This window comes from Carassius carassius, chromosome 9 (genome assembly GCF_963082965.1).
Source record: "Carassius carassius chromosome 9, fCarCar2.1, whole genome shotgun sequence".
NCBI lineage: Eukaryota > Metazoa > Chordata > Actinopteri > Cypriniformes > Cyprinidae > Carassius > Carassius carassius.
The window spans coordinates 14,993,901-15,007,809 of NC_081763.1; the positions used below are offsets into that span (position 1 = coordinate 14,993,901).

The window sequence follows — 13,909 nt, forward strand, 5'->3', positions numbered from 1 at the left end:
GTAATGATGCAGTAGACAGACTAGGATATTTATATGTACAAATCAGACAAATATCCCATCCCACAACATTTCTAGCATAAATTAAATTAACATGGTAAAGAAATTAAAGTTCTATATTTGTTTAAAGACTTTCTGGTGCATTTCACTTACAACCAATAACATTTCAGGAAGGATTTTCATCGATCAGGTGTGGATCTATTCTGAATGGTTGATAACTTTTGACAAAATTTATTCCAGGAGCAAAGAGAAATAATTTCTACTAGAGATCGCGACTGCACACAGACATAAAAGGTGACGGAGCTGACAAAATGAAATATGTTTACCATGTGTTATACAGCGGAACAGGATTTTTTTTTTCTTCTTTAGTTTTAGCTGCATTAATAAACATAACAAAAATGCCAAGATTTATCCCACAACTATTTACAGAAACTATTACACTGGGATGACGAAGTTGACAAACCTGTGACTGATGAGACCTCAATATTGTTTGTATAAAATATAAAAAATATAATACTTTGATAGATAAACTACTGAGGTTTATCATCTTAAATGCACAAAATCCTTATAGAATAATTGCCTCTTAATCCAAATAGATGTGTTAATGAAAGATTGTTTTAATTGTTTGTCTTATTTTTACATTTTATTTTACTAACCATAATGTGAGTTGGGTGGAGTGGGTTTACAGTATGTTTGGGCAGCAGGGACAGATGTGTGCTTGTTTGTGCTCCGTCTGTGGTCAGGGAGTGGTGTTTAGAGAAAGAGAGGCACTTGATCAATGGGGCCTATGTGCATGTGTAAAATGCTCTAGTATCTTTGTCCACGTGAGGTTTGTGTTTGTCAAAATTCAGAGATTATGGAGTTTATTATAGTAGGCTAGTGGTGAATTAAATGATATTCATGAGTTACAGTGAATTTTTTTTTATTAATTTATTATTATTACTACATAAAATTATAATGTTAAAGACTGAATTTAACTGTAAAAAAAAAAAAAAATCTGTAAATTCTGGGCATTGTTGATTAATATCTCCCCCTAGTGGAGGTTAGATTAGCAATGCTGTAATCCCCGGAGATTGTCAGAAAACGATGAAAAGAAAATGTTGTTGTAAATAATATATATATACATTACATTTCGAACGTTTGCGGTCAGTTTAGGGGTCAAGTTTTTCCTTGAAATAAATGAAAACTTTTATACAGCAAGGATGCATTAAATTGACATAAATGTTGTTCTTTTGAACTGTTTACCAAATAAATGTATCAGTTTACACAAAAAAACATAAAAAAAACATTAAAACTAGTATGCTATATTTATAAAATATATATTATGTTATAGTTATAAAATAAACATCATGTTTTCAGCATTGATGTTAATAAAAAATGTTTTTGAGCAACAAATGAGTGTATATAATTTCTGTCACATTGAAGACTAAAGTAATGACTGTGGAACATTCATCATTACAGGAAAATAATAAAACATAAACTATATTAAAATAGAAAATTGTCCTTTTAATAACAGTATTACTGTCATAATATTACTGTTTTTTTATTAAATGCAACGTAGGTGAACATAAGAGACTTAAAAATATAAAAACAGCTCACCAACCCAAAACTTTTGAGTGTGTGTGTGTGTGTGTGTGTGTGTGTGTGTGTGTGTGTGTGTGTGTGTGTACATGGATTTCTAATACTGCTTCCATGTGACATAGCACTTGTTCAAAATGCAAATAGTATGAAGCCAGAGAAAACTTTTAGTATTAATATAAAATAGAGAAAATGTGGTTTAAAAGTTTTTAGATGGAAATCATAATTTTAATGAAGTAAGAGAACCTTAAACATTTCTTCTCCTTTTAGGAATGAAGCGCCCACTGAGTCCTGTTGAAGACGGGTTGCTGACCGAACAGACTGGGCATGAGGGCATGTCCTCTGATGGGGTGGAGTTTATAAGACAGGACGTCCCACCTATAAACTCTCGTCCGAAGCGGGAGCGCAAACACAGGTCGTTCACACTCTGTGAAGTGTGCAACATTCAGCTGAACTCCGCAGCACAAGCACAGATACACTACAATGGCAAAACACACCAGAAAAGACTCAAACACATAAACAACAGCAGCACAGGTATGATATGTGTGTCTTTCTCTGGTGTTCTTGTCATAGCTGGAGCTCCAAAACTGTAGCTTCTTGCTTAACATTATCCACCCAAACAGGGCATGTTCCTGGATCAACATCCTTTATCAGCCCTGGAAGTGCTCATCTAGCAACAAATCCGAGTCTTCTGATTTTTCGGTGTTTAAGGCTACAGATTTGTTTCTAGAAGGTGGTTCCAGGACCAATAAATTATATATATATATATCTGGGCACATGTTTTACTAGGGTGAATCACACTGTGTACTGTACATTGTTGTGCATGTCACTTAACATGATTACTCAAGCTGGACAACATTCCTATCAACCAATCAGATTTTAGGTGTAGGTTTAGATGTAGAGCTGGGGTTGGGTCCTCAACATTTTTATCTGCCTTTGATTTCCCCCTGATTTCAAGGGTTGGTTTGAGCAGGGGATTCCTGACTTTTTGATACCACAGACCCCAAATTTGATAATTGACTCAACTGACTGCAATATTTTAATGTATATATACTACATTTATACAGTGGAACATGTTATCTGTAAAAGGTTTAGCTTCTATTAAGCTGACACTGATTTTCCACTTACTCTTAGGGAACTACGGTATTAGGATTCTGTTAGAAAATGGCTATGGCTGTAAAATATAATTTTATTTAATTTTTGTAAAAGCCCTTAGTTTAGGGGTACAAGAATAGGGTTTTGTAACAAAAGAATTTATTCCAGGAACATGTCCATCCTGGCTGAATCATGTCATGCTACTTATGTCAAAACACTTAACACATAATTTTTATGAATGCTGTGTTGATTTTTTTTTTTTTTTTTGTTCACCAAATATTTTTTCTTATATTAGTATTAAATGTGTAGAAACTATTTCTAAACAAATATGTATCTTCACTAGTGCCATATAACTTTTTGTTAGTGAAAAATTCATATCTTTATGACATGCAAACAGCTTTAAAAACATTATCAACCACCTTCATGTTGTCAGCCAGGGTCTGACAGGCATCTGCATGTAATTCATACCCTTAGACCTCATAGTGTCCATCTGCAGTAAATATGTGATTTTGACTTGACTTGCTTTTATGTTTCCATGGTGATGCGGCTTTAAAGCCCAGCTGATAGGTCAGGAAGGAGCATGTGAGAAGCCTGTGAGATGCTGATTGTTGTAGTTACGGTGGTAAAGACTGGGCTGTAAGTCTAGATGTCAGTCTGGAGATAATTGCTGGAGAGAAAGTGAGGCAGCTGGTGGCAGCTTAGTGTCGTGCAGCGTTATTTCCACAAAAATGGGTGGAGTCAGCCAGATTCATGTGATTAGATGTGGAATTTGTCCATTTATTTGAACAACAGTAGAATAATCCAGTAACACAATTTGTTTGTCCTTGCACGCAACAACAGAGCTCTGCACAAACCTGCATAGACAGCAAGTGCATGCAAATGCCACACACACGAAACCCTGGCCTACAAACATAATTTTCCTTCTCTTGTAATGCAAATGTGAAATTAAAGCTAACTTCCATGCTGTTGATTCTTACACATAAGGACACACGCATGCATGGCCAATCATATGAGCAGCAGTCAGACCCACTTCAGGTGCAGGCTCTCATACAAATAGACCATAATTACATAGCAACCGAACATGTTCACCATGGAAATGCTCGAAGGGGGCGACACCCCCTTCAGCAACGAGGTACAGGCACTCACGGTCTCTGAGCCAGCTAGATTTTATGCAGTTTTTGTATTTGCGCGTGTTAGGATCTTAGCAGGATTCTAAATGGTGAAGCTTTATGTTGTTTACGAAGAAGCTCTGAAATGCATGCCTATGTGTGAATATGTGTGTTTGATATAAAATCATTGATTAGCCATTCTGCTAATGTTCGACAGCATAACAGAAGTCAAATTAGACTGGACAGCCTTTCCCATGAGCATACGACAGCAATGCCTAAAGCCTACCTGATGCTACACTCACATAACATCTGCTTTGCGTACACTTCCTCACATACACAAAACTGTGATTGACTCCTTCAGTACTGTATGTGTCTTTCTCATTTTAAGTGGATGGCACTGTACAGCACGGTTCAGTAGCCAGTCATGCTGCATCATTAGCTACAGTTCCTTCATTTTTGTGTGAGAATCTAAACCTTTGACAGCTAGAAGATGTAAAATGCAAAAATTCTCATCAAATTACCAATTTTAGCTACACTGAGTGTATTTATATGAGAGAGTGATGTTAATGTTTATTGTCCATGATATATAAATACAAATAAACAAATGCAATAAACACACATTTATTATTCTTTTATATATATATTTTTTTTAAGTTTTAAAAATTCCTCATGCATAGCTGTTTTCACACATCTAAAATTAATCAGAGGAATATAAAGGGATATTCCACATTACAAAAATTAAAACTTAAATTATTTAATGCTGTGTGGCAATACATAGTAGTGGAGTTTCATTCCTGCATGAATTGGTGTGTTTACACAAATCATTTGAGTAAATTACCGTATTTCATGATTCACTCATGAAAGACATTCACTGTATCCGAACATGCATACTTGCCTACTAAATAGTAGGCAAAAAAGAGTATGTCCAAATTTATAGTATTCATGAAACAGTAGATGAAAGTACCCATTACCTAATATTTTGGGTGATTTTCAGCATTAGTTGTATTGCTTTACAACCATTTTATTTCATTCATACAACACACACACATACAGTACATACTATTAAAAAAATGTTAACAGTCACTTAATAATCACTTATTCTAAAGAAGAGTATGCGATTTCAGAAGAAATAAGCAATTTGTGGAGCAGCATTACTTTGTTGCTGAATGAAGAGTGTTTGAATGAAACATTTGATTAAATGATTCAATGATTCACTCTTAAAGAACATTTATTGTTACGCCACCTACTGGCGATGTGTGATGTAAACTGCAGAAAGAGTCAAGTTCTAGCCAGAGTTCAAACAATCTCAAAAACTCCCATTATAATCACTGAAGCTGTTTACACTGCTTAACTAACAACTAATGTAAGATATTACAGTCGTACGCACATCTGCACTTAATTGTTTCTGATGAGAGAATAAGCCAGAGAGCAGAATTCAGTCAGGGCACGTGCACTTAGCAAAACACAGGTGTTTCAGCGATGAATCACCTGAAAGCCAATGATTGGCCGATTTGTTCATAAACTCAACAGAATCATGTGTGATTGGTTTTAATGCGCAGCGCTGTAAAAACGTGTCTGTCTCTTGGTAACAAAGATTTGAATTTAGCAGCTGGTGATGTTTTACTTTTTTCCATTACTGCCACCCAAAGGACACACTGCTCTTTGAACCCAAAATAATTTGGTGTGATAAGATTTCAAAATTAGGGGGGCCAGAGGGGAGACCAAGCCTGTTGACATGGGGGGACTGCCTCCCCACTAAAGAGAACGGCCCTTGCTCAAAACTACGTTGAACATGCTAATAAACTTAATTGGGTAAAAAATAAATTGTGTACTTATTAGTATACAGTACTATAAATTATACACATTACAGAACTCACCGTATGATACTTTTTTATTCATTTTAGAAGTCATTCTACTGAACAATTACTAAATTCTAGATTGCATATGGTATGACTGTAAATCAGTTTTAGAATAATTAAATGCATTTGTGTTGGTGTGTGTGTGTGTGTGTGTGTGTGTGTGTGTGTGTGTGTGTGTGTGTGTGTGTGTGTGTGTGTGTATTTCACTTTCATGTCAGTAGGGAAAGGCAAAAGCCTGGAAACTTGATTTACAGCGACACTTAACCACACACAAGACGTGCTAAGTAACAGTCTTATCACTGCTCACCTTCTGTTGACTCCTCCAGGCCCCTGAACTCAAACCCAAAAAATCAATCAGCATGACTGCACACAAACAGACACATACATACACACATGCCACAAGGAGGGTAATATGAATATGTGCTTGCAGGGATATCATATCTACCTTTTATTTTGTTACATTTGAATATCTATAATCAGCCTGTTTTAGAACTGTGTGCATACATGAACATTTGTTATAAGACGTGGGGGAAGTCGTGGCCTTATGGTTAGAGAGTCGGACTCCCAATCGAAAGGTTGTGAGTTCGAGTCCCGGGCCGGCAGGAATTGTGGGTGGGGGGGAGTGCATTTACAGTTCTCTCTCCACCTTCAATACCACGACTGAGGTGCCCTTGAGCAAGGCATTGAACCCCCAACTGCTCCCCGGGCGCCGCAGCATAAATGGCTGCCCACTGTTCTGGGTGTGTGTGTGTGTGTGTGTGTGTGTGTGTGTGTGTGTGTGTGTGTGTGTGTGTGTGTGTGTGTGTGTGTTCACTGCTCTGTGTGTGTGCTTTTTGGATGGGTTAAATGCAGAGCACAAATTCTGAGTATGGGTCACCATACTTGGCTGAATGTCACGTCACATAAGACTCTGTATGTTTAAATCCCTCAGAACATCTGTTTTTGTCCACATTTGTTAATGGTCCACTCTAGCTGGCAGATCATTTTACTTCACCCCATCTTTTCCTCTCTAAAAACATATTTCACCCCCACCATCCCAATCCCCAGAAAGGTTAGTAGTCTTTTATCAGGCTGCCTAGACACACACACACACACACTAAATAGTAGATATGATGTGTTTTTGTGAGTTCATATTTATATTGTGAACAATATTTACCAGAAATGTGGCAATATAACTCATTTTAGCAGTTTGTACATCTCATGTATTTCAATTAATTACCAATAAAATTTTATATGAAATAAGAAAATAGCAGATAGCAATTATATATACTGTATAGACACTCATATGGTGTAAAATTAATAAATTGAAATCTATAAAGATATAAAGTTACATAATTGGAAATGCATTTAAAATATTTATTTTTTATTTCATATACAAGGCCATCATGTTCTCTTGATATCGGTATCTGCATTGGTCATGGAAAAACCAAAGCCAAGTAACTAATAATTGTGACCTTTAGCCAGAAGGTTATCCTGAAGCATCTTCAATGGTATAGTATTATGTTGTTTTGTAAAGCTCTTTAGATGAAGGTGGCTGCTAAATAGCAAATTTGTGCAAGTGTGTGTATTGTCATTTATAGCAATGTTTGCTTTAGTGAACACATGCTGGTATTTTTTTGGTACAGTGCGTCATCTCTGTGTGTTGTGTTATTGTGTTTTGCATGTTTATTCTGCTCCTGTGTTTGTCTTTCTCTGTCTCTTATACTCTCCGTCTCTGGTCTCCTCTAATGCAGCATGAGGTATTGGATTATAGTAACTGTGTGTGTGTGTGTGTGTGAGGGTGTGAGAGAGAGGGGGGGGGGGTGAGGGAGAGGGAGGGAGAGATTTATTAAAGGCTAAAATTTTCTGCATGAGTGTGTCTGCACAGCTGCGTTTTTCTACCATTCCAATGTACCCCCCCCCCCACACACACACACCTCTTTATTTGACTTCCCTCTTTTATCACCAATTTTCATTCGATTATTCACAGCTCCTCTCTTCTCATCGTTTCACCCTATTACTCTTTACATGGTCTCTTGTCACTTCTTTGAGAGGAAGTCTGTTTTTCAATTTCCAACAGATTTTTCCTAGATTTTTGTTTTTTATTTTAGTTTTTTTTGTTGTTCTTTTTTTTTAGGCGATTGTTATTTTTGGCCACTATAATAATACCACAAAAATAATGATTTATGAAATTAAATAATAATAACTTATTTTTCTTGTTTTAGAAAATTTGAATTGTTGGTAAAACTGCTGTTTGTGACTTCATTTATTCATTACTACCACCAAACAGAAATTCTAAATGAATGAAGTTGTCAAAAGCCGCTTTTCCACTGTCGGGCCAGTGCGAGCCAGAGCTTGAAACGGGTCGGGCGGGGCTAATAGTCTCGGGCCAGTAGCACCGAGGCCAGTAGGCTATAGTGCAGGGTTTCCAACGTCGGGCCATTAGTTCTGCTGCGCTTAACTAAAACACGCCCTTTACACGGCTCTCAGAACAACGTCACGCAACCTCATCATTTCACCAGCAAAGAGAAGTTATCAAAAAACTAAGGAATAAATCACTGGAACTGGCGTGATCACAAAAAGAATATGATAAAAGCAGCCGTTTGTTGCATTCTTTGTTAAATATTCAAATTCAAAAGCATCGATGTTTTACTATAGAATAATTGATAGATTGATCATAATGAATTAATTTATCAGGACTCAAAATTAATCACACATAAATACACTTATTTCTATTTTATTTATTTATTTTAAACGCTTATGAAAATAGCCTGCTTATTCAGTTGTGTCTGTTTCTTTTTATTTGTAGCCACAGTCGCCCGTCACATTTAGAATGAATGATAATAGCTCTTTTTTTTATAAAAGCATAAATATTTCTGCCTTACATGGTGATTATAATCAATATCGGATCAAATTATTTCAAACACACGCTGCTGACTGAAAGTGAGTTTTGAGTTCAACTTATTTAAAAGTTTTTAATGCTGGTGTTAAAGCTGTTAGCTTTCTGAAATGATCTGACTCTCTATTTTTATAAAAGCTCCCGAACAAAAATCATTATAATATTTTGATGATATATGCTAAGCGGAGCTAAACTCTCGAGACGAGACTTATGACAGATAAAATATGTTACTAAATAAATACACAATTGTGAGAGAGAATAAGAAGCTGAGATCTGATTTCTCCAAGTGGTTGCATTTACCATGTTTACTATGGTAATGTTAATGTTTAGCGTGCATAGTCTTTTACATTGTTTTTATTTCTGCCTTGTATGGTGATCATAATCCACATCGGATCAAGTTATTTCAAACACACGCTGCTGACTGAAAGTGAGTTTTGAGTTCAACTTATTTTAAAAAGTCTTTAATACTGGAGTTAAAGGTGCCATCTGTCATATCTGGCAAAAAAATCAAGTCATACTCCACATTCCATACCAGATAAATAAAGTGAATTGGTCTACTCTAGAGTAACAAACGAGAAACGGCAAGTCTCTATGCTCCGCCCCTACCTTCACAACAACCCTAGAGCATAGCCGAAGCCTATAAGAAAGCGGTTCTCAATTGCAGTCCTCGCGCCCCACTGCTCTGCACATTTTGAACGTTTCTCTTAGCGCTTCAGACATTTGTTCTATTCGAACATAAGTGCCCTGCGAAGTGGACATCACAGGATATTCAGCCATGATTCCAGTTCGAAGCGAACGTAGCTATATGTTCCAATCAAAGTGCATTGAAGTGTGCAAGACGTGAATTTAAATTGTATCGATTTACAGAGGTATATGATGTCACAGTTGTCCATGTTTAAAGACGCTGCACAGCACAAATCAGTGAATGAATGTTTCGATGTGAGGTAAACTTCAACAGATTTCCCCTGCTCAGAGAGTAGGGAGCAATGAACATTTGAAAAAACAGTTCATGAACGGAGTTCATTTCTAACGAGCTGATTATCTGAATCAGGTGTGTTAACAAAGAGAAACGTGCAAAATATGCAGAGCAGTGGGGCGCGAGGACTGGAATTGAGAACCGCTGCTATAAGAGGACGGAACATTCATTGGGTGATGTTAAGTGATTTTGAAACATGACATCTTCAAGCTACTCCCCTTCACCTTTACCAGTGAATATGTTCATATTCGTTTTGTTCATATTACATTGAGTTGTATATACACATTATTTGAATTAAATTAATTTGACAGGCAGCATTCTGTCAACATCATTGGTCAACATCAAAACCACGAAGCAAAAAGGACACGGAGACCAACAGACTAGTTAGAGCAGGTTACTTATGATATAAAAAATGGGTATATGGGTATAGCTAACATTAGCTAATTATCAAACGCAGCTACGGTTAGCCATCGCTAACATTATCACGTTTATCGAACAGCCTTCAATACATTTCTATGTTATAACTTCCCGAAAAAAAATACACAACCATATAAAACAAACTTCTAGCGAAATACTAACAGCATCTAACTTACCAATCCAAAAGAAATGTTGCAAGTTCGGTGTCGAACCTCATTTCTTTCAGGTCCATCAGTTGTCTCCAGCGATTGAAAGCAGTGCCGATGTTTACTCTGGTTCGGCTCCTTTTCTTATTGGATTTGATTTGTGTTTCCGAGCGCGGTTGTTTCCCTGTAGCGGGTGGTGGTCTCTTGCCAAGGGTTTAAGTCATCCTTCCGCTCTCTTCCCTGAACTAGTGGGTAGTGGGCTGTACTTTCCACATGATTGACATCAGGTATAAGTACGCCCACAAGCCGTGCGAGTTATTCGTGTATTGCAGGTTGGCTGGTGGTTATGTTGCCCGCATACTGCCTCCCATGGCCGAAACTGGTATTACGACACCTGTCGGGCCGGGGCTAGTAATGCTACTGCTAATTAAGGTTGATATCTCTGCAGCACTATAACTTGACATTTTTTTAATGACATAATCGCCCTTATTTCTTCTCATACTTTTGATGCGTGTAGGTCATTTTTTGAATATTTTTACCTCAATTTTTGCACATGGCACCTTTAAAGCTGTTATCTTTCTGAAATGATCCGCGCTGAGCTCTCCAGACACGGAGAAACCCCGCCTTTGTTCATGACCACTCCTCTAGCCCCATCTGTCCCGCTTTGGCCCAAGGTTTTCGTCGGGCCAAAAAACCCTGGCCATTGGCCCTGAGGAAGCCCCGACGAGGCACGATCAAGCCCCAGAAGTGACAGTGGAAACGCGACTGGCCCTGGCACGCACTAGCCTAGTTTCCACTAAGCTCGACAGTGGAAACACGGCTAAACACTCCTACTGCCCCCAATCTGCAATTGGTCTTTAAAACAGTTAGCCCCGCCCCCAAACTCACACATTGGCTGAATCAGTGTTGTTAGGTTGGGCCATTGCCAACAAACAGCAATGCTTTTACTCTTCTCAGTACTTTAATGTCACAAAAATAACGCATATCCAGTTTAGTTTTGTTGCATATACTCTTGCAGTTTATTAAGATATAAAGAAGACAAAGAGGTCAGACAGATGAATCACTGCACACACACACTAAGTGGATTAAACCTTGGAGCACATTTAAGCGTGAGGATATTTCACAGCATAACACTTTACCAAAGAAACGTCATATTCAGTTCAGAGAGCGACACCGGGTCTATCATTGTTATTCATATATTAATTTATGCACGGGAAGTGAGCGAATGGGGCTGCAATATGCAGATGAGTTAGTGTTTCATGATGGAAATTTTCCGGTTGGCTGCTCCGGGTGGCTGCAGTTAATGATAAAGTATGGCAGAATGACAGAAACAGAGGGTGAAATAGACAAAGAGGGAGAGCGAATTTGCTTTTTAATTTAAAAAAAATTATTATTAATAAAAAAAAAACTGATCCAGAAACATAATGGCCACAGCAATGGATCATCACAGTGCATTTACATCACCAACATTAGCGTCATGGCTGTTGTCATCAGCATCATCATCACCGTCATCATCATCATCTGTGTATTAAATCACAAGGACATAATATGTCTTGTCAGCAACTCTTCCTATGATTCCCTGAACCAACAGCAGACAAATCACGAACGCCCTTCTCACTCCACCCTATTACACATCAGTGTTCATCAGCGTGCATGCAGTGAAGTTTGTGTGCACGTGTTTTTGCTGACATTGTATTATTTTCCCAATTATACATGGCTGTTCTTATGTTGTAGCTACGCAACAACTCTCTTCATGTCGATGAAGAGGAAAGACAGAGAGAGGAATGTACTGAAGTCGTGTTGTGAAGGCTAAAGGTTGCAATCGTGTGCTTTGTTGGGCAGTGCTTGATTGAGCGAGTATTTGCTCGGGGTGATGTCTGTAGCGTGTAATTAGTATTTCATCATTTCTCTCATTCAGGCGAAAAATGGCACAATCTGGTTTTGCATACACACACACACACCATGAGAAGAAACAACAGTCTTGTGTACAGCACACTTCTAGTCTTCCTCTCTGTTTCTGATGGCGTCTGCCTCGCACATACAAACCCAAACTCATACTGTTATTCTCAGTGTGGTTAAACCCCATTGGCTGGTCAGGGGAATAGATGTCCTAATCCCTTTATCAGACCAAACAGATGCTGCCCCAGAACAAAGAGGGGTCCAGTGTGTGTGTGTGTGTGTGTGTGTGTGTGTGTGTGTGTGTGTGTGCATGTGTGACATTGAGCGCAGGTCACTGGAGTGTATGTGTTTGACTCGGGCTAATATGCTGCTGTGAAATATTCAGGTTTTACATTCTCAGCAAATCACATTAATTCATTGTGACACCCATATTATGGGATGTTCATTTGAATGTTGCAGAAAGGATTTGAATACCCATGCACACTCTGAAGACATAATTCGTCATGTTTTATCTTTTACAATTGTCAACATTTTTGAAGCATTATTTTATTATTTTGTTATGTAAATCTTTTTACACCACCGTTAAAATATTTATATAAAAAAAGACTAGCATATTTCTATTCTATGTTTTATTTTATTCCTGTCATGCAAAGCTGAATTTTCAGCATCATTACCCCAATCTTCAGTGTCACATGATCCTTCAGAAAGCATTCTAATATGCTGTTTTGGTGCTCAAGAAACACTTATTACATATTATATAAGTAATATATTACTTATTATTTTAAGTGTTAAAACAGTTGTGTTGCTTAACATTTTTGTGGAAACTGTCATTCATTTTCAGAAAATAGAAAGTTCAAAATAACAGTATTGATGGAAATACAACCCGAATTCCGGAAAAGTTGGGACGTTTTTTAAATTTTAATAAAATGAAAACTAAAAGACTTTCAAATCACATGAGCCAATATTTTATTCACAATAGAACATAGATAACATAGCAAATGTTTAAACTGAGAAAGTTTACAATTTTATGCACAAAATGAGCTCATTTCAATTTTGATTTCTGCTACAGGTCTCAAAATAGTTGGGACGGGGGCATGTTTACCATGGTGTAGCATCTCCTTTTCTTTTCAAACAGTTTGAAGATGTCTGGGCATTGAGGCTATGAGTTGCTGGAGTTTTGCTGTTGGAATTTGGTCCCATTCTTGCCTTATATAGATTTCCAGCTGCTGAAGAGTTCGTGGTCGTCTTTGACGTATTTTTCGTTTAATGATGCGCCAAATGTTCTCTATAGGTGAAAGATCTGGACTGCAGGCAGGCCAGGTTAGCACCCGGACTCTTCTACGACGAAGCCATGCTGTTGTTATAGCTGCAGTATGTGGTTTTGCATTGTCCTGCTGAAATAAGCAAGGCCTTCCCTGAAATAGACGTTGTTTGGAGGGAAGCATATGTTGCTCTAAAACCTTTATATACCTTTCAGCATTCACAGAGCCTTCCAAAACATGCAAGCTGCCCATACCGTATGCACTTATGCACCCCCATACCATCAGAGATGCTGGCTTTTGAACTGAACGCTGATAACATGCTGGAAGGTCTCCCTCCTCTTTAGCCCGGAGGACACAGCGTCCGTGATTTCCAACAAGAATGTCAAATTTGGACTCGTCTGACCATAAAACACTATTCCACTTTGAAATAGTCCATTTTAAATGAGCCTTGGCCCACAGGACACGACGACGCTTCTGGACCATGTTCACATATGGCTTCCTTTTTGCATGATAGAGCTTTAGTTGGCATCTGCTGATGGCACGGCAGATTGTGTTTACCGACAGTGGTTTCTAAAAGTATTCCTGGGCCCATTTAGTAATGTCATTGACACAATCATGCCGATGAGTGATGCAGTGTCGTCTGAGAGCCCGAAGACCACGGGCATCCAATAAAGGTCTCCGGCCTTGTCCCTT

The 13,909-nt window shown here is 37.9% G+C and overlaps 1 protein-coding gene across 3 annotated transcripts in view; it reads left to right on the plus strand.

The window, feature by feature from the left end:
• The window catches only part of LOC132149045 (zinc finger protein 385D-like), a 93,373-nt gene that overhangs the window by 25,411 nt on the left and 54,053 nt on the right, over window positions 1–13,909 (plus strand). For all 3 annotated transcript variants that reach the window (XM_059557946.1, XM_059557947.1, XM_059557948.1), the window contains exon 2: window positions 1,846–2,109. In XM_059557946.1, coding sequence (XP_059413929.1) covers window positions 1,846–2,109 — 264 coding nt within the window. The remainder of the gene's footprint in view (window positions 1–1,845; window positions 2,110–13,909) is intronic.